The sequence below is a fragment of the Musa acuminata genome, chromosome BXJ2-7 (assembly GCF_036884655.1).
Source record: "Musa acuminata AAA Group cultivar baxijiao chromosome BXJ2-7, Cavendish_Baxijiao_AAA, whole genome shotgun sequence".
In the NCBI taxonomy this organism is placed as follows: Eukaryota; Viridiplantae; Streptophyta; class Magnoliopsida; order Zingiberales; family Musaceae; genus Musa; species Musa acuminata.
In genome coordinates, this window is record NC_088344.1 from 15,589,735 (window position 1) to 15,612,412 (window position 22,678).

General features: G+C 36.8%; 1 protein-coding gene across 1 annotated transcript in view; it reads right to left on the reverse strand.

The window, feature by feature from the left end:
* Positions 1-12,819: 12,819 nt before the first annotated feature.
* Positions 12,820-22,678, reverse strand: part of LOC103991983 (SNARE-interacting protein KEULE) — a 28,776-nt gene continuing 18,917 nt past the window's right edge. Inside the window, exons 13-22 of the mRNA XM_009411532.3 lie at positions 20,572-20,668; positions 17,950-18,075; positions 17,755-17,850; positions 17,308-17,424; positions 17,141-17,215; positions 14,639-14,841; positions 14,361-14,451; positions 14,187-14,276; positions 13,254-13,351; positions 12,820-13,176 (exon numbers count right to left, since the gene is read on the reverse strand). Coding sequence (XP_009409807.2) covers positions 13,298-13,351; positions 14,187-14,276; positions 14,361-14,451; positions 14,639-14,841; positions 17,141-17,215; positions 17,308-17,424; positions 17,755-17,850; positions 17,950-18,075; positions 20,572-20,668 — 949 coding nt within the window. The 3' untranslated portion in view covers positions 12,820-13,176; positions 13,254-13,297. The remainder of the gene's footprint in view (positions 13,177-13,253; positions 13,352-14,186; positions 14,277-14,360; positions 14,452-14,638; positions 14,842-17,140; positions 17,216-17,307; positions 17,425-17,754; positions 17,851-17,949; positions 18,076-20,571; positions 20,669-22,678) is intronic.

Below are 22,678 nucleotides of genomic sequence, written 5' to 3' on the forward strand. Positions count from 1 at the left end.
TCTTAAATAGTTTTGATTTCCAAATGTTGGAGAATTGATGCAAAGCCTTAAACCAAGATAAAACTTCTTCTTCTTCTTCAATTCTTTCTCTTTCTCTTCTCCTTCAATTCCTTCTCCTCTTCTCAAGTTACGTTAGATACAAAATTTCCCTTAATTGTGCCTTAAATTACTTAGGTTTGGCTTATGCTAAAATAGTGAGGTGGCAAGCATACATGAAGGTTTAGGTGTCATCTTTAGAATAAATACAAGTGGCTCATCCTTGCTAATGCCACAAGTCCTTCATTTTATTTTATTTTATTTTTTCTTAGTATGAATCTTTCATAAATCTCCTCCAATTAATGAGATTCACATTTTGGTCCCTCATAATACTTTCAATATATATAAAAAAATATTTAGTGCTAAAGAATTATTTAAAAAATCCTCATATTTACAAATAAGTCCTTATAAATTTTTAAAAAATGAGAGATGTTACAGGTGGTACTGCCAGAGCTCGGTCTCTGAGCTCTATCAGGCGGTGCTACCGCCCAGACTGAGCGATAGTACCGCCCAGTAATGGTGATGGTCCCGACAGTACCCCGAAAATCCGGGATAAGACACTTCTTGACTCTATTTTTGAAAGTCATTGAGGTCTATAAATACTCCACCCTTTTCTACATGAAAGGGAAACGAAATCTTGATATATTCTTGAGTCTTTAAAGTGTTAAAGAGTTGTAAAAGTTCTAGAGTTCTCCTCCTCCCTTTCTAAGTGTTGAGATCATTCAAGAGAGGAGTGAAACTTATAAGGGTCGTCTCCTAAACCCGGCAAAAGGAGAAAAGCTATAAAAGGTGGTTGGCCTTCGCCTATTGAAGGAAGGCCTTTAGTGGACGACGGTGACCTCGTCGGAGGAGGAATATGAAAGTAGATATAGGTCACATTGACCGAACCACTCTAAAACTCGTTTTGCATTTACTTTGAGCAACTTTCTTTTATAGCAAACTACATCTCCTTCTTACTGTGCTTTAACTATGTTTACATACGCTTTCAAGTAAACACCTTCCGAGATCGGCTTTAATCATATGAAGACTTTACGAAATTAACGCTTTTTTATTTGTGCAATTTACATTACTACAAATCACCTTAGTCTTCTCTTGCACTTTCACGAAAGCTTTCAAGTTCAAATTCTTTTCAGATTGAATCAAAACTATTCTCGTCGGAATCAGTTTTAATCAAAACAAGTTTTTTTTTTTTTAAATAACGAAAGTTTTCCACTACACTAATTCACCCCCCCCCCCCCCCCCCCGCTCTTAGTGCCGCTCTTGATCCTAACAATTGATATCATAGCAAGGTTCACTCTCATTTGGTTTTAAACCCAAGAGAGATGGCATTTACCGGCAACCTAGATAGTCATTCAATTACACGTCCGCCCATGTTCAATAGGATGGATTACACATATTGGAAGACTAGAATGAGGATCTTCCTAATTTCAATAGATTTTGAACTTGGGAATGTTGTCGAAAACGGTTTTCAAAAGTCTTCTCTTCCAATGAACGATTGGAATGAGTTGGAGAAGAAGACTTTTACTTTAAACGCAAAGGCTATGAATGCCTTATTTTGTGCATTAGATAAAAACAAGTTTAATCGAGTATCGATTTGTGAAATGACTTTTGACATTTGACACACACTCGAAGTGACTCATGAAGGTACTAGTAGAGTGAATGAGTCAAAAATTAATCTTTCAGTGCATTCTTATGAGTTGTTTCGAATGAAACTGAGTGAGACCATTGGAGATATGTACACCCGATTTATGGATATCATCAATGGTCTAAAAGGACTTGGTAAAGGTTTCTCGGATTTTAAACTTGTTAATAAAGTTTTAAGATCCCTTCCAAAGAGTTGGGACTCTAAAGTAACGGTCATTCAAGAGGCCAAAGATCTAAATAATTTTCCTCTTAAAGAACTAATTGGGTCACTAATGACCTATGAAATGACATGCAAAGCTCATGAAGAGCTTGAGAATACCCTTCTAAAAAATAGGAAGGATATAGCATTGAGAACATAAGAAGACCACTTGAAAGAAAACTCAAAGTGATGAGGACTTTGATGAAGACTTGGCACTATTAACAAGAAATTTTTAAAATTTTATAAAAAGAAATAAATTCAAAAAATGATATTAAAAATAAATTTGAACCAAAGAAAGAACAAGTAATATGCTATGAATGCAAGAAGCCGGGACACTTCGAGAGTGAATGTCCCCAAGCAAAGAGGAGGCAACCAAAGAAGAAGGTGCTCAAAGCTACATGGGACGACTCAAGTGCTTTCGAAGAAGAGGAGCCAACCAACACCGAGCAAGTTGCTCACTATACGCTAATGGCTATTGGTTCCTATTGCACAGATCCATTAACACCATAATATATATATATATATATATATATATACACACGCAACAAGTAATATAAAGTGATAAAATATTAAATAATAATAATAAGCAAAAAGACTACGTGTTGTCACTCGCGTGATTGACTTGTAGGGCACCTATAACTAGTAGGGCCTCTAGTAGATTTCGTATGGGCCTAACAGCACCATATCCAGTATATAGTCTTTGGGATATTAAATGGATAAGGGACTATAGATACACCATAAATGAGGATAGATAAGTCCAATGGATTAGATTCCCTTGTATCTTCTAGGGACTACTACGTAGTAGCCTAGTACATCCATAGTCGATAAGTCGAGTGAATTATTATGAAAGATGATAATTCACTGAGTCATAAGGAGTTCTGACAGATATGACTCACGACCAACTTGATATTGGGCCTAAAAGGTCATACACAAATGGTAGGTGTTGCAATGAATAGAGGTTCAAATATAAGATATCCGTTGGAGCCCCTAGCTTATTGAATATCCAGTAAGCCCCTGAATTATTGGATCTTATGGATAAGATCCAATAAGAGCTAATGAGATATTATTATATAAAAATCTACTAATCTAATATGCTTGGATAGTTTGATAGAGATCCAATACCCAATATGGTATGATCCATTAAAGTTAAGTTAATAGGGACCTTTATAAATAGGATATATATATCCTTTTTGGTTGTCACCTCCTATTCTCCTTCCTCTCTTTTCTTCTCAGCTGACAACCCCAGTTTGGGGCGTGTGGACAGCAAGAAGAGCTGGCCCCTTCTTGATAATATGGTGCTCTTGGAGAGAAAGATTGTGTAGTAATTTAAAGAGTATCTTCGTCAAATATGTCACGTGGATCATCACTAAAAAGGAGAACAGTTGATCTCCTTTATTTACTTCTATAAATATGAGATTTTATAGGGATATATGATCTCCCTAAGTAATAAATCTCTCTTAATACATGCGGTTTTGGTTTTGAGTTTTGTTTCATGCATCAATATTCATGCGATAACAAAATCTTTTTCTTTTAAAAAATTTAAAATTTTATTTTTTCTATTCTTTTGTTACGTATGTAATGTTCTTTCTAGGTTTTCCAATAATGATACGAGGCAAGGGGTGAAGATTTCTCATATCTTAGCGTTAATTTGACCTTGATGATCCTTCGTTTGCCTAACGAGGGGGTGGATGTCTTGACGCAACCACATGCAATGTTGTGATGGCCCAATGGCATAGCCTAACCCACCACCTTCCGACCATTCATTATTAGTTTATGATAGCACAAATGGGGTTGTGACCTCCTTGCCCATTCATTATTAGTTTATGATAACACATATGCCCTTACTTCTAATTCTAGTCCTTTAGCATCCCCTGCCCATTCCACTTGAGACCTCCTTGCTTCCCAAACACCTTTTTCTTTCTCGCAGATGGTTTTAAAAACTAAGTGATTGAGAATACAGCTACCATTGATGCTATGGCAGATGCTACAACTAAGGAGGTCGATGATGTCCAACACAAACTAGACTATGATCTTGGTCAAGGATTTGCCACTTACTAGCACTGTTGCATGTACCCAGGAAGGCTAAGGAAGTGGGTGTGATTCTTAAACCCAGGAAGGCCAGATCTGATGGAAGTACCTACTGTGCCTTCGGATCAACCCTTCCTATATGAGAGTTATTCTATTAGTTAATTTCTTCTCTTATGAAAATTCTAAATCAGAATTGTAGCGGTCTTCGTAAGAGACCTATCCAAGAAGTTCTTACCAATTGTATTAGATCCAACCAATTAGATTTGATTGTCTTACAGGAAACACACTTCCCCAAGCTGCGGGCAGAGGAATATGCATGGGTATTTGGTCAGCGGTGGTCCAAGAAAACTGTTGATGTTGTCGGTGCCTCCGGAGGGATTCTTCTTGTCTGGAATGCAAATAGGCTCCATCGTTCTAGTGATATCCTATAATTCTCAGCTTACGCATGCTATGGTGCAATCTTGTAGGGGTAAACTACGAGTGCTTACTGTTATCTATTCTACTACTTTCTCGTCTGTTTGAAATCAACTTTAGAATAGCCTTCGTGGTTTTCATGGCTTGTGATGGGTGATTCTAATTTGTACTCTTAATGCATGTGATTAAAAAGGTGGTCATCGATTTTTGTTTTTCTAGTTCGGTTGTGTAGTTTTGGAATTTTATTAAATTGATATGTTTAAATGATCTTAATTTTTCATATACTCGTTTTACATGATGTAATAATAGAAGTGGTGCTTGTTGGGCTAATAGCCCATATTCAGCCCATGTGGGCTAGGGCAGCCCACAGCCCACAGCCCACACCCCCTCTTAACCTAACCCTAATTAAGATTAGGGGGGTGTGGTGGCTGCGTTTTAGAAACAGAAATAGGCTATAAAAAGGCAGCAACGAGGCAGATCTTGAGAGCCACGGGATTCCAAAGAGAAGAAGGAGAACAAGGCAGAAAAGGAAGAGAAAGAAAGGGAAGAAGACAAGGACAACGCATAGAGACTGTTCTCAATCATCTCAGGCATTGTTACTTCTCAGTTCATTACCAGAAAGTTGGGAGACACTGGTGGTTTCCCTTAGTAATTCTGCGCCAGATGGTATTGTCACTATGAGTCAAGTAACAAGCAGTTTGTTGAATGAGGAGTTGAGAAGAAAGAGTTCAGCAACATCTCAGAATGATTCACAGGCATTTATCTCAGAGAACAGAGGAAGGTCAAAGTCTAGAAGCAGTTCACGTATGGGTAGGAGCAAGTCAAGATCAAGAAAAGATATTGTTTGCTATAACTATGGTGAGAAAGGATATTACAAGAACCAATGTAAGCAACCTAAGAAGAACAAGAAAAAGGGAAAAGAAGTGGAGTCTATAGAGTCATAGGATAATACTACAGCTACAATACAAGGTGGTGATTATTTGATTTTATCTCCTTCTGATGATATTTTTTCTTGTGTGTGTCAGGATCTTGAGTGGGTGATTGACACAGGTGCTTCTTATCATGCTACACCTCGGAGAGAGTTTTTTGCTACATACAGGTCTGGAAACTTTGGTGTTGTCAAGATGGGCAACTATGACACAGCAGTCATCATTGGCATGGGTGATATCCATTTAAAGACCAACCTTGGCTGTAAGTTGGTACTTAAGGATGTGAGGCATGTGGTTGACTTGAGGCTGAATTTAATTTCAGTTGGAAGACTAGATGATGAAGAGTATGAAAGTAGATTTCACAGAGGGAAATGGAAGCTCAGTAAGGGTTCTCTTGTTATAGCTAATGGAAAGAAATATCATACTTTGTACAGGTTGCAAGCTAAAGCTTATGGTGAGCAGTTAAATACTACAGAGAAAGACTTCAGTATGGAGTTGTGGCATAGGCGATTGGGACACATGAGCAAGAAGGGGCTGCAAGCTCTTTCCAAGAGAGAGGTATTACTAGATCTCAGAGGTATACATCTGAACCCTTGTATTGATTGTTTGGCTGGTAAACAACATAGAGTTTCATTTGCTAGTGCTGCTTTGTCTAGAAAAATGCATGTCTTAGACCGTGTTTATACAGATGTATGTGGTCCTTTGAGAACAAAAACTCATGGTGGATCTGTTGATGTTCTTGGTATAAGTGGTGCACTTTATTTTGTCACTTTTATAGATGATTTTTCCAGAAAAATTTGGGCTTATGCTTTGAAGATCAAAGATTAGGTTATTAATGTCTTCAAAGAGTTTCATGCTAGGGTTGAAAGGGAGACAGAAAGGAAATTGAAATGCATAAGATCATATAATGGTGGTGAGTATACGGGATTGTTTAATGACTATTGCAAGTCACATGGGATCCAACATGAGATGACAGTTCCTGGTACACCTCAGCATAATGCAATTGCAAAGAGGATGAACCGCACCATCATGAAAAAGATCAGATGTATGCTTTCACAGGCTAAGCTACCCAAAAGGTTTTGGGATGAGGCTTTGTGGACTGCAGTTGATGTGATCAACTTATCACCATGTACAGCCCTAGATGGTGATGTTGCAGAGCATGTATGGTCAGGGAAAGATGTTTCCTACAGGCATTTGAGAGTGTTTGGTTATCGTGCATTTGCACATGTTCCAGATAATGAGAGGTCCAAGCTGGATGGTAAGTCTAAAGAATGTATTTTTCTTGGTTACTCACATGATCAGTTTGGTTACAGGCTTTGGGATCCAGAAAAGCATAAGGTGTTCAGGAGCAGAGATGTGGTCTTCTTTGAAGATCAAACCTTTGAGGATTTGAAGAAGAAGGCACCAGCCAAGACTTCTGCAGAAGGATTAGCAGATTGTGACCCAATTATTCCTCCAATATATCAAGGTGATGGGGGAGATACGCAGGAAAATAGTGTAGAGCCTGATGTTGATTTACCTGCAGGACATGTTGAGCAAGAAGAAGTAGGAGAGCAAGTTCCCGCAGAACCTCAGTTGAGAAGATCTTCTAGACAACGTCAACCTTCCAGAAGATACTCTACAGATGAGTATGTGATGCTTACTGATGCAGGTGAACCAGAGAGTTTTCAGGAAGCAGTTGAGAGTGAGTAGAAAGAGAAGTGGTTAGTTGCTATGCAGGAAGAGATGGATGCTCTTCAGAAGAACCACACTTATGATTTGGTGCATCTACCAAATGGAATGAAGGCCTTGAAGAACAAGTGAGTTTTTAGGTTGAAGACTCAAGAATATTGTTCTCAACCAAAGTACAAAGCTAGATTGGTTGTGAAAGGCTTTGGTCAAAAGAAAGGTATTGACTTTGAAGAGATATTTTCTCCTGTTGTTAAAATGTCTTCTATTCGTGTTGCTTTTGGTATTGCTGCTAGCCAGGACTTGGAGGTTGAGCAGTTAGATGTGAAGATAGCTTTCCTTCATGGTGATTTGGAGGAAGAAATTTATATGGAGCAACCATAAGGCTTCAAAGTCAAAGGTAAAGATAATTTTGTCTGCAAGTTGAAGAAGAGCTTGTATGGGCTAAAGCAAGCTCCAAGACAGTGGTACAGAAAGTTTGATTCATTTATGACAGAAAATAGATATAAAAGAACGACTTCAGATCATTGTGTGTATATCAAATGGTTTGGTGAGGATTTTATTATTCTCTTACTTTATGTTGATGACATGCTTATTCTTGGGAAAGATATGTCTAAAATTGACATGTTGAAGAAGGAACTGAGTGAGTCTTTTGCAATGAAGGACATGGGGCCAGCAAAGCAAATACTAGGCATGCAGATTTCTCGTGACAGGAAAAACAAGAAGATTTGGTTGTCACAGAAGAAATACATCGAGAAGGTATTGGAAAGATTCAGTATGAGCAATGCAAAACCAATTGGTTCTCCTCTTGCAGGTCACTTCAAGTTGTGCTCAGAACAGAGTCCGTCAAGTGATGAGGAGAAGGAGAAAATGCAAAAGGTTCCTTATGCTTCAGTAGTTGGAAGTTTAATGTATGCAATGGTATGTATGAGGCCGGACATCGCATATGCAGTGGGTGTTACTAGCAGATTTCTTGCAAATCCAGGCAAAGAGCACTGGGCAGCAGTGAAGTGGATTTTTAGATATCTCAAAGGGAGCTCTAAGGTTTGTTTAAGCTTTGGAGGTGGACCACCTATGTTGACAGGTTACACAGATGCAGATATGGCAAGAGATATAGATACGAGGAAGTCCACTTTAGGTTATGTACTTACTTTTGCAGGGGGAACTGTGTCATGGCAATCCAGGTTACAAAGATGTATTGCTCTCTCCACCACAGAAGCAGAATATATTGCTGCTACAGAGGTATGCAAAAAATATTATGGATGAAAGAATTCTTACAAGAATTGGGGCTGAAACAGAAAAATTATGTGGTGCATTGTGACAGCCAGAGTGCCATCCATTTGTGTAAGAACCCAATGTTTCATTCCAAGTCAAAGCATATAGATGTCAGATACTACTGGATTCGAAATGTATTTGAAGAGAAGCAGTTGCAGCTTCAGAAAATTCATACAAATGACAACGGAGCAGACATGTTGACGAAGACCTTACCAAAAGAAAGACAGGAGATATGCCGATAGTTGGTCGGCATGGCTTCACATTGAGGAGTCATGGGACAGCCTTCCTTATGGGCTGAAGGGAGAGGTTGTTGGGCTAATAGCCCATATTCAGCCCATGTGGGCTAGGGCAGCCCACAGCCCACACCCCCTCTTAACCTAACCCTAATTAAGATTAGGGGGGTGTGGTGGCTACATTTTAAAAGTAGAAAAAGGCTATAAAAAGGCAGCAACAAGGCAGATCTTGAGAGCCATGGGATTCCAAAGAGAAAAAGGAGAACAAGGCAGAAAAGAAAGAGAAAGAAAGGGAAGAAGACAAGGACAACATAGAGAGACTGTTCTCAATCATCTAGCAGTGTTCTCATCTCAGGTTAGATCAAATCTATAGTAGACTCTTGCTGTGATTACTTGGGGAGGTTTTAGATATTGTGGGCAGTAACGTGATCCTTGTATCCCAGTTATTCTCTTGTGGTTGTTGCTAGGGTTTTAGGCAAGAGATTGAGATTTGTATATTCATTATTCTCATAGTGGATTATCTCTAGTTTGCCCTGTGGTTTTTACCCTTCACATAGAAGGAGTTTTCCACGTATATCTTGGTGTTCTATTTGATTGTGTTTCCATTTTATTCCGCTGCGTATTATGGTCTTCTAGTATTTGTTCATATACAAATGTTATTCCTCTTTATATCCCCATCAGTACTATCCATATTTAGGTTCACTTAGATTCAATCATTTGCTCGACTTATTTGATAATTCTTCTATCATGCATTGCTTCCGGTTTCCGATCATAGCCCTTTGATTCTAACTTGAATAGCAGTTAATTTTTTTTTATTTCAAAATCTTTGAATGAAATATCCTTACGTCAATTGGGATGGTAGTCAGTGGTGCAATAACTCTCTTTATGGTCTCTCATCTAATCTTTATAAACTTATAGGGGTTCTATCACAATGGAATAAGTCTTGCCTTAGTAGATAGACTCGAGAACCTCCATGGCTTCACTCAACAACAATAAGGATTGCTCCAATGGCCTCTCACACCTTGAACTAACTAATCTAACCTGCTTGTAAAAAACAGTTGACTGCTTCACCCGTCAGATTAATCTTAAGTACCAAATGGATTGGTCAAGGGAATGCCAAGGCAAGGTATTACCATACTCTTGTGTCTATACTCCATAATACTAATTTGATCAATCATTTATCCTTACCTAGTAGGTCTATCACTTATCAAAATTTTATAATGAGAGAGTTTGTTTGTTTCTTTCTACTACTCGCTATGGAATGACAACTCTATTTCCTCTTCTATCCCTCCTAATTGGCCTGGAATAGAAGGTTGGGGCCTTGGTACCATTGAGGCAAACCTACTTACCAAGTCAATGAGATTTGGTAAAAGCTCTAGCCTTAATAATTTTATAATTAAATTCTACAAAACTTACTGGGATACCCTTAGTAATCCTATGACTATGGCTTTCCGACGGATTTATCATACTATCTCTATGTTCGGATTGAACTAAGACCTATATTATTTTTATCCCAAGATACAACAATCCATGCCACATTAATTATTGGATCCTTACCAAGTTGCTAATCGTATAAAGCCTTTTCTTAACTCATTAATCTCTCTTCTTATCTAAGTGTAGCATCCATAATAACATTCTAGTTGCTTAAAAAAATATTCATTTTATATATAATTTGAAGAGCAAAAATCCTTTTATTTTGATCTATCTTGGGTGATCATTTATTTTTTTTTTTAATTATTGATTTTTCTAACCAATTGGATTATGGCTTGTATTACCTCTCCTAATTATCTTATCAATAGCAAAACATCTCACTTTTTTAAAGGTCACCGAGGTATTAAACAAGAGGATCCCTTATTTGTTTATCCTTATATCTCAACTATTGTCATACTTCTTGAATCAAACTTGTTGTAGTGATCAAATTACCCCTTTCTACTTTACAAGATCTTACAAGTTGTATAATTTACTTTATGCTAATAACATTCTTCTCTATTTTAAAGCCAATATAACCTCATGTGATAATGTTATCAAAATTTTTCAATTGTTTGAATCTCTTACCAACTTTAAGATTAATGTCCAAAAATTTGATATATATTTCCTTAGAATTACTCATCTAGATACAAAGAAGAATATCTATAACTAATTTAACATGCGAAGATACCTTTCCTTTCAAATATCTTAGAATTGTAGTAGCTCCTAGAAGGTATCATCTCATGTCCATAAGCAAGCTATGATGACGATTACTAATAGAATTAGGGTTTGGCGAGGATCTCTTCTTTTGCAAGCTAGTAGAATTATTCTCATTAACTCCATCATAACCATTATGTCATTACACTCCTTAAGTGTAACCTGAATGTCACAATTTGTCCTTCGTGATATTAACAAATATATAAGAAGATTATTTTTGATAAAAAATTGATCACCCTAGGGTTTTATACCTCCCCTCCTAGGAGGTGGTCTTGGCCTCTAAAACACATAAGGAGCTTGGGATTAAGGACATATAAACTTTTATTTTTCTTTTTACAAACTAAATGCATTGAGTTATACCTCAATAATAAGAATAGCTTATATGTATGTGTTGTGAGAGTCGAAAATTTTAATCCTTAGACCATTAGCCCGCTCCTAAGAATGGAGATAATTTTTAAAAGTTTTTTACCAACTCAAAACGGCATTATTTGCATTGTTTTAATAGTGACACTTGTATTGATATCTTTTAATTACTCATGGATTTTAGATACTCCACTCAACTTTAAACCTACATTCCTTAACGTGTCCTTGCGCTCTTCTTATAACAAATTAGATGGGTTTTGATTGATGATGTATGGAATTTTAATGAGCTTGGGAATGCGTTTAGATCGGTTTTTGTGGGTAAGATTACTAAGATTGATTTATTCCTCGAGTCATACGATGATAGATGGATATGATGGTCTGATGTGCATAGTAAAACTTCGACCAAACCTACTTTCCATTTCCTTTAATCCCATAGGCTAAATTCTATAGATTAAAGTTTTCTTCTATTAGAAGCTCCTATTGATGTTGCTTGTTGTTTATTTTATGGATGCAAGAATATGACTCGTAAGGTGACTACAGTAAAGTAGTAAAAGGCTGCTGCTTACGGCTAAACGATTTGGTATCCAGAGAATCCATGTTAAGACGAATTCAAAGGTGCTGATTAGAATCTCCTGAAGAATTAGAGCTATTATCCCGTAAATGAATCTGTAGCTTGTTCTAAGGAAGGTATTTGAACCTCCTTCATAGAGTTTTAAAGTATCACATGTTTTAAGGGAGGGCTAATTTTGCTAGAAGAACCACTTCATGCTTGTCGGGAAGAAAATCTATCTTCCAATTTGACTTTTATGGTTCGTTAATATTGTTTTTCTCTTCATTTGGAAAAAGAAAATTCCCTTTATTACCTCGCTACCAACCATCTGAATCTGGTGTTGGCGGAGTCTACAATAGTATAGTGTGACACGGGCGAGAACGGCCCGGCCGACCGCCTCCAAGGAATCCATGGCCATGGCCATGCACGCCCCGTGGAGCACGAAGAAGTGGAGCGGGAGGTAAGGGAGGAGGGAGAGGAAGCGGGTCTTGCTGGGCTTAAAGCGGGAGGCGGCGAAGCGAGCGTAGGTCATAGACATGGCCACCCACACCGCCACCTTCACCAACGCCTTGAGATCCGACCGTTGCTCCATCTCTGTAGGTGCACGCTGGGAAAGGGCCGCGTCTGCCGGCCGATGCAAGCAGGAAAAGACGGCGAGCGAGAAATTCTAGCGAGAAAACGTGACACCTACACTCGATCTGGTTGCCTGTGGGCCTCACCTTTTACCAGCATCCTGTAATTGGTCCACCTGGCTCGACTCAGCTTGTGGGCCTCATAATATAATAACCCGTTAAAGGTCTACACCAAAATTTGGGTTGGATTTGGGAATGGCTAATTTCCATATTGTTAAACGCCTACAAAAGTTGTATTATACGCCCACAGAAGTGATCCATATCATCCAATTAGTTACCAAATATGTCTGTTATTAGGACGAAGACGAGGTTGTATATATGCAAAGATGATTACGCTGTCCAACCGAAGATAGAGGAGGCATTCAATAGCAATATCACTTTGAATGTAATATTCAAGCAGCATATTATTAAAGAAGCAAAGACGATTTCTTGAAAGCAACTTCGATTTCCATTATGATTTGCTAATAGATTCATTAAAAAATCAAAATACATGATTATACTAAATATACAATTATCACCACAGACTAAAAGCAAGCCACTTCAAATTTGATGACTGGTGAAACCGTGAAAGTACAATTACATTGCTAGAATTAGAAATCTGCCACAGGTAAACACATAATGTTATGCTGCATCGATTATAGCGTGTCCTCAGAGAACTTTCAAGTTAACAAACCAAAGAGCCGAATCATTTCAATTAAATCCAGAAATAAAAAGCAGTATACTGGTGATACAGTTTTTAATTCTGGTCCGACAGCTTTTAAACAGTTTGAACTCCGAGTAGAACCAACACACAGGATTTCCACAAGATTTATATGGGAAAAGTTTGATGATAACTAAGGTACCTCATTCAGAATAATCATGTCTGAAACAGTAAATGTTTATGATACACTTGGAGCATAGCGGGTGCTGACAATACAGTGTACAGTTTGAAGTATAAACAGTGATTAGGTATCATCATCAACATGATGCATGTCGGTAACTTGATCTGCTTCACCAGACCATGAGTCTCAACTGGAGCAGGCTACATGGCGTATGATAATATTTAAGAAGCTGAAATCCAAAATGTGAAATAAATAACAAAAAAACAAAGAGATCAACCTAAAATCAGCCAGTGAGCAGAAGAACCAATATGTGTGAATGGTTTATATTTGAAGATCATCCAGCGAAATTTCTTGAGCTGACATCAGTTTCAATTTCTGCAGTAACAATTTCAGAGAAATATAGTCAGGCATATTATCAGCAGTGAATTCATAGATTCAACAAGCAGGGAATCAGTTGCACGGGCATAAGGCTTAGGAACAAAGATGTAGTTACTGCAAGAAGTCTTAAGTTTTACAGTGCATACAAGGTACCAAGAAAAGAGTCAATGCAATTTCCAAATGTTTTAGTTTATCCTTTGATGGAGGATTAACATAAATAATGAGGTAGAGCATGACCTAAAAGGATTTTACTAAAAACTATAAATAAACGTTTAAATACTCTCAATTTAATATAGTTCAATGGTGACCTATATTAAATTGAGAGGTAGAGCAAGACCTAAGGATGACTTTTTATATAACTCAGTGGTGACTGATTCATGTAGCCAATTTCAAATAATTGGGACATTAATGCCTTGGTGTTATTGTATCGTAAATCCTTTGATCAAGAAAGAGTAAAAGCACTCTTAGAAGTTGGCCACCATTGCCTATACTGCCATGTAATTTGTTACCTTCGGTAGAATGAGAACTGTTGAATTTGAGATAAACGGTTCACTAGCCTAATTAGGTCTTGCAATGATTTCATAGAAAAAAGTCAATTACTCCACAAATTCACAAGTGAAGTTGACTAATGGCAGAGTTAGTATCTCTAAGAAAACATGTGACCTCTCTGTACTTGAGCATTATAAATTTTATCATGCAAGAGTATGATTAGGAATAACATGTAGGGAAGGTGAATGCACGTTAGAAGTTCAGATACAAGACCACAATAATATCTTCAGATCATATTACTTTGTTAAATGCAAAACAAAGATTTTCTCGAGTAGAAACTCACCGTGATAAACTGGGGAGGATCATCCAGACTGGATGAGCCAAGGATGATTTCTCTATTCAGCTTTGAAGTAAGTTTGTGAACTACACGTAGCTGAAGTAGCATTTGAAAAGAATAATTTAAAACAAGATCCAACAAGTAAATTCAGGACACACAAAATGGTAAACACTGAGCTACCTCGGATCTTGTGGCCCCACCAATGATGAAGATGAATATCCGCTGGCCCATCTTTCTAAGATCACTTGAAGAATGCCTCAATATGGAATCACTACAGATGAAAAAATTCTGATCAGCTAATAAATAAAACATACATTGCCCTCATACTAACAACTAGATTGATCAAACATCAAATAGCACTAATCAGATCTGCCACTTGGATTCGAAATGTAGCACAGCCTCATTCAGGGCTACAATATGGACAATGGGCTAAGCAATTAAGTCACTTGTCTTCATACCTTGAATAGCCATCATCAGAGTTGCGAGGCCTAGCCCATGTCGCAGTTGGCCTGGATCTGACAGAGTGTGCCTGCGCGGGCTGAGCATGGGTTGTCCGAACAGACGTGTTCTGTGAAGTTCCATGGAAAGTTGGACTTGGGTCATTCATACAAGGGTACTCATCCTTTGGCAAATTACCGTTGCTAAGCTTCTCAAGCAACTCCTAAAATTTAAACAGGAATGAACATCAGAAAAAGATAATGACCAACAAAAGATCAAAGATGAGCAAGTATATCTGAGCCAGACTAAATAAAAAATAGTGTGGGAATGATAATTATCAATTCATTGTAACTTGCACAAGATGATAAGCAAACCATGTCTAATTTGGACTATCAACCAGAGCAATTTTCATCTATAACATGAACCACAGTCTACATTCAATCAATTATCATCCACACATTCACTTTCCATAAACAAATTATAATTGTTCACTCCTGATCATCCTATATTCCATAAACTAATAAATGTTCCTATATTCCGCTATCTCATCTAATCCTGTTATCTGAACTATATTCTTTACCTGGACTATCATATTGGTTCAAAACAGTACAAGATCCCTTATTTTACAGTACACTTGAGTTATGATATGTTGGGGTCACTTCCAGATGTTCTATTGGTCTACCCTATGTTATTTGGCTAATAAAGATGTCTCACATCACTGTCAACTAATGTGCTAATCCTCTACTGGAATCAGTACAAATTCACTTATAAGATCTGAAAAAAGCTTGAATTGGTTGTTAGCTGCCTAAGGCACTCCCTTTTTTCCAAACTCATGACTGGCTTAAGCACACATAAGCCTTATCATAATAATACATGTGCATTTTAGATCAACATGCAAGAGCTAGATGAATGAGATTATTATGTGAGTATTACTAACCCTCATATAAAATATTTGGTGCACAGCCAAACAGTATGATCTGCAAAAGGGACTTGCATCACCAGTCAGATAAGGCTATTTATATTTTGTAGCTCAATTCATTTGCTGATCAAGAGTGAAGATGAAGAGCAAAATAGATGAAGATGAACAACATAATACGAACATCATGTATGATTCAATCTTCAATTTAAGGCATATATACTTTGCAAGTTCGCTGTCTCTTCACAGTCCAACCAGCTACTCCATTTGATAGTCCTTTAAGATCTTCTTACAAAATTGCAAGCAATAAAGAATTTTATAATAACTGCTATGTACACCTTTCTTTATCTTGCAATCTTGTAAATCAAAAGATCAGTCCCAAAGATGATATTGTCACTCCTGATAGTTTTTCCTTTCAATTTTCAGAAGTACCAGAACATCTTTCTATATTTCTGATTTGAATGCCTTAAATATGAAAAAAGAAAATTACAATAAAGAGAATATTCTATATTAGAAACATATTAGGGGATAACTTGGTAAGTCAATTGAATTTTTTCTGACTTCATAATTTCAACTAATCTATAACATGCGAAGATGTGTCCCATTTCTGTAACAGTTCCCTTGTATGTAGCTTCTACATCACTTTATTCAAAATTTAATAAAAACACTGGGTAAAACCAAGGATCACCGTTTCAGGTACTAGACCCATTTCGATAATCTTGTCGAATAGGTACAATACCGACCACTACCGATGTACCATGTGTTAATACACCAGTACATACTGGCATTTTGAAGAGGAAGAAAAAGGAGAAGTGGAAAAGTGGGTGGAGGAAGAGGAAGAAAGAAGAGGAAGGAAGGAGAGATAGTGGAGGAAGAGGAAGAAAGAAGGAAGAGAAAGGAATGAGAGATAGTGGAGGAATAGGAGGAAGGAAGAAGAAGAAGAAGAAGAAGAAGAAGAAGAAGAATTAGTGGAGAAGAAGAGGAGAAGAGGTGGGAGTATACTTGGGAGATACACTAGCGAATGGCAGTAGCGACAATGTCGAGTGGCAGCAACAGCCATAGCGGAGTCATGAGAAGATGTGGCTGCAGCGAGAAGAAGGCTGGCGTGATGTCGAACGACAACGGTTGCGACAGCAGCATTGCAAGAAGATGGTAGCAACAAGAAGAATGCTCATGAAGCAGCAGCAGCAGCACTGCAAGAAGTGGGCTCGCATTCGCTAGCCCTAGTTGCTAATTTAGGTTTTTCCTTTTCCAATACTGAGTTGGATGGGACCCATCGCTGTTTTATCACTGTTTTAGTTTTTTTATTTTTTTCCCTGAGTTGGACCAACCACCCAAAATGGATGGTGATACATGTAGTGATCCAAGTCAGGACTGGTAAGTCCCACCCATCTTTGTACCATTTCAGGTGATACCACAGTCCTTGGGTAAAACACCTCATGAGTAAGAAAATAAATAAATAACCAGTTTCATTTTCTTTCAGCCAGCAAATCATATAAGGTAGTAGGCAGGGAAAGAAAAGAGAAGAGACAAGAGAAAACAACCAAGATAACCCATAGAAGTACAGAAATATAAACTTAATATGTTCAAGCATGATAAAATTAACCTCTATCAGAGGATAAAAACGTGACAGCTGCCAGGTTTCCTCTGAGTTCCGTTCTTTTCTTACAGCATGCTTCTTCTGACAGAAGATAGATTGAAAGAAGTTATTGCCAGAAATCACCTGCAGGGATAAATCTATAATCATTAACTTAGGAGCACAGGCGGGGTTACCTTGCTTATATCAAACTTGAGGGAGAAACCACTTCCTGATGCCTTCTTAGTATCAGACCCTCCCAAATAGCGCATATTGTTTACAGCAATCATATCATCAGATGACAATTGTGCAAGCTGGAAAATAAATAAATTGAATATCAACAAATTTAGCTCACCATTATATGCATATAAGAAATAGATCCCATAAACTATCATCCTTCAATTTATTAGGAAATTAGAAACATAGAATTCCATGATCTCATCAATATCATTTGTTTCTCATATACTGTTGAATACTTAGATCATAAACATTTTATCTCATAAATAGCTCAGCATTGTAAATATCATCATTATTCTTTAAAGTTATTCTAAATTTTGATATATGGAGTTTGACAAATACTTGACTACAATATGTGATAACATAGGAAAGCAGATTGTATATGCAAAAGATTGAGTATCACTTACTTCCATTAACTTTGATCCTTTTTCACCTTCAAACTTCTCTGGATAGATTGATGCATAGAGCATCATTAAACGCAATTTATTTTCACGACTGACATCCTGCAGATGGCCATTTTTTAGACATCAAATTAGAGAAACTTGCATATATATACACACACACACACACACACACACACATAATGATTGATAATAATAAACCTGCTTTGTCCTCAAAAAATTTATTAGTTCCTTGGTCCCAGCATCACCAAAGACAAGATCCTGCTCCAGTTGTCCAACTTCTCGAAGCCCCTGTTCTCTTATTACTCTATTAATTTTCCCTGCAATCTGCAAACGAATATAAGATTATGTAAAGGCAATTTTCCATCTGATTATTCTTGTAACTTTACAATATATGGTCCACAGGAATCTCAGTTGTTATTATCCAGAAACATACATCTATTGAAAAACAAGAAATAAGTGTAAATGATACTGAAATAGCATAAATTAAGAAATCCTTGTGTGGTCAGTAATGCCTAAACTGCTGAAGGTTGATGTGGCACCCTATTTTAGAATCCCAACCACAATTTTGACAGCATAGGAAGAGAAAATTCTTTGGAGTGAATTTACAATGCTGTATCAGCCTGGGCAGAGAGAAAGTCTCAGCTTACAGTTCTCCCATCATCATTTGAAATTTTTGAACTTGATCAAGTTGATTAATAAACTCTTAAAGAGTAGTTTCATCATGGTTCTGGTGACACCACAGTTCAAGGATTCTATCAGATCAGTTCATGCCAATTGATATTTACCAGTCCGACTGCAGGCCAACACATGGATACATCAATCTCATCCAGTCTAATTCCATACCATTGGTAAGCCAGTAGATTTACGTTACTGGGTATACTACTCATTATTCTCATCTTACCAAATTGCACCAAAAAGTGAGCCGACAGCCTATTGCCCGTACTCTTACCATCTTTTTTTCATGCCTCACCTGATTACTCATTCCTCTTATTTCTTCTCCACTAACAACCCATTTTCTCCTAATAATTTTCTTTATTTTTTTCCAAACCTCTCCCTTTTTGCATCAAATTTCCCAAATAGCTTAGATTTTGAGCTCTCTCTTGCAATGGGATGGATTTCTTGTGAGAGAGTGTAATTTCTTCAAGTCAAGGTAAATTCAAATCTCATCATCATATTTATTACTTAGTTTTTTTACTGGTCGATATACCACTTTATTCATTGGTACTATAATGGTCCTATGGGTTCCAAAAATGATGATAAACCAATATAAAAAGGGCATATCCAGTGCATGAAGCTCCTGCCAATATGGGGTCGGAGGTGGGTCTTGTCCAAGTCACTTCTCTTTTTCTTTGCAAGTACTGGGTCAGAAATATCCTCATTCATAGGTCCGAAATCTACATCTATGAATTGAAAGATCCGAATGATCAACTCTACAATCAATTGTTAAAATCAATAGGTGTTCAAATCGTTAAATTAAAACCCTTCTTATTGGAGCCATCCCTATAAATATAGAGAGATTGTTTCCTTGACTCAAACCCTGGCCTCTCAAATAGCAAAGAAGCAATATCCCAACACAGTATATAAACCATAATATACAGGTAATAACCAAGTATATAAATGTTAATTGCACCATGCTAGTAAGGCATATGCATAGAGCTCAATGCCATGCCAAAAGTATCCCAAGACCCACTTTAACAGTCAAAGCGTTTAAGATTTGTACAAATCCTTGTAGACCCTGCTGGCATGCCTTCTATGGACAAATTAGAAAGTTCTTCTGTATTGCACCACTAGTCAAATATGTTACTTAATACACTGAATGGACAATTTGCAACAAAAAGATCTAGTTGGAAATGAAAGATATTATCACCATAGTTGTCTTATAGATTTGGTGCATTTAGCAATTACATATTTCTTTTGCTGTAGGCTTTGCAACCTAGTGTCAGGAAATCAAGGTTCTTAGGCGATGTTATCACTACCGCCAGGCATGACTTGAGATCTGCCAAAACTTTTGATCGGAAAGGAAAGACAATGGGCACTTGAGTTTGGTCGAAGATATCTTTAGTAGAAAGAACATGCATGAAGCAGTCACACAGCTAACCATGTCAAATGAAAAAAAAAAAAAAAAATTTAAATGTTAGCAGTTCTATAGATTAATGGATCTCTGCCATGAAACTGTCCTAACCAGCATGCATATGATTCGATAAACTTTAAGCCTTTATCGGAAATGTAACAAATTTGCAAATGTGGTAGAACAAAATATGTTAGAAATTAGCAATATGCTCCAAATAACAGCACTATTAATTGTGTCACAACTAAAGCTAAATTTCAACCAAATGACCAGAGAAGAGGGATTAGATATGTACACAAAAATTAGGACAAAATTTGCTAAAAGGATAATTTTGCGTCTCATAAAGTGCTGAAGGACGAGAATATGAAACTCGACAACAGAAGTTACACTAACTTGAATGAAAAAGTGAAAAGCCAGTTCACTATCTACATCAATTCAGCTACCCCTATGAGAGACAGAAAGGCTACACTTATCACAGGATTTGAGATGCTCGATCTTTTGTTCAAAGAGCAAAGACCACAGTGAAATATAATGAGGATAAAAATAGGAAATATCTCTGAAACTAAACATACAGAAAAGTAGACAAGCAAAACCACTGAAATATGATTATTATCCAGTGTATTTCTCACTGGCACTGTTTCCTATTTAATCAGAAATAGTCAATTACATATCAAACATTGTTCGAAAAAGTAAAATCATATTTGTTAGCTGGAAAGACAAATCACTTGGAGGTCTTAGGAGATAAGATGAACCTCTACATGGAGGGAAAGCTTGTCAATTTGCTCACTATACTGTGGCAAAGCTTGAACCATCTTTTGCAAATCTCTAGTGGACAGCTCACCACCATCTCTAATTACAAATGAGAAGAAAAAACAGGATCAGATATGGTGTCCCCATAATGACACTGAGATCCTATAAATTGCCAGGAAACAGTTTCACAATGTCACAGGTAAGATCAACATACAAATAGCATAGATCTAATCACAGTATCAAAGATTTCAGTAAAAAATTAGCTACCCTCTTAGAAATGAAGGCAATCACTAGACTTACAAATATCGTAATAAGTCTATGGAGCAAAATCAATATATCGCATAACATGCCATTTTAGTTTGAATCACAAGGTGGCATGGTATGGTAAATAAAGAAATTTACATTCCATAAATAAACACAAATCGATCATGTCTTCTTTCCTTATTCAGAGAAGGTATATATTCATACTTATTCTTGGCAAACAATCTTTCTGGGTAAAATATTTGATTGATAGGCTCTCTTCCTTGTTTATTCATTAACAGCAAAGGAAGTTCAACAAAATGTTCAATAAAATTCAAAAGACACCCTATACTAACAAAATTTATTCAAGAGAAAAATAAATCAAAATTATCTCACATTACACACGATTTTAAGCAGAAGAATTCAGCTTCCTTGTTCTTGAGCAGAAGAACAACTAATCATATTTTTCGACTAAAATTATATTTAAGCAGAATAATTCACCTCAAGGTTCGCCATACCGATGTGTACCGCCCGGTACGGGCGGTACGTACCGGTCCGAGAGGCGACCGGTACGCGGACCGCCCTCTACCGGGCGGTACACCAAAAAAAGTATATATCGGGCGGTAACGGTCGAAATTTCGACCGTTACCGCCCGGTACCATTCGGTAACGGTCGATTTCGATCGTTACCGCCCGATACCACTCGGTAACGGTCGAAATCGACCGGTACCACTCGGTAACGGTCGAAATCGACCGTTACCACACTGTAGCAGTGCTACAGTGCTCCAACGGTCAAATTGACCGTTGGAGCCCTTTCTCCTCCTATTTAAACTAATCTTCTCTCCCCTATTTCATTATACTCTCTTAAACTCTCTCTCAAACATTTCTTTTCTCTCATAAACTCTATAAAACAACGATTTGTGAATTCAATCGAAGTAAATTTGGGAAGATTAAGAGGAAGAACTTTCTAATCAAGAGGTATGTATTCGTTTTCTTTAATTAGAGAGTAATTAAGTTATTTAATGCTGCGATTAGTTATTTTAATGATGATTTAATCGAAATTTGTTTGATTTTATATCAATTTAATGTCTTTAATACCTATTAGGGTATTTGTCATGTTTATAGTGGTGAAAGAGAAGTAAATGATTAGTGTAGATAAATGATAAGTTTATCATAATTTGAATTTTGAATCATATTGGATTAAAATTACATATTTAATGTTTCTTTTATGTGTTTAACATATATATGATGGTAAAATAAATTTAATTATGTTTTATTAAAGTTATTTAATACTGTAATTAGTTATTTTTACGATGATTTAATCAAAATTTATTCGATTTTATGTGAATCCAATATCTTTAATATCTATTAGAGTATTTGCCATGTTTATAATGTTGAAAGAGAAATAATTAGTGAAAAATTAACTATATTAATCACATAATTAGTGTATCTAATGATTTTAATACTTCTTTTATGCACGTAACATATTTATGATAATAAAATATGATTAGTTATGTTTTAATAAAATTACTTAATATTGTGATTAGTGATTTATAATCGATATTTGGTCAATTTAATATGTTTATACTTTATAGTTTATTTGATTTAAATTTGATAGGATCATGGCACCAAAGGAACAGTCACACGATGATGCATGGGTTCATGCCCGAAAGCTAGATGGAAACCGTCATCATTGGCAATGTATTTATTGTGACTACATTGGTAAAGGTGGAGGAATAACTCGAGTAAAAATGCATTTGGCTGGTGGGTATCCTGACGTTGCAAAATGCAAGAAGGTTCCAACGGAGATCCATAAATTATTTCAAAGCAAGATGAAACAAGCAAAGGAAGATGCATTAAAAAAGAAGGC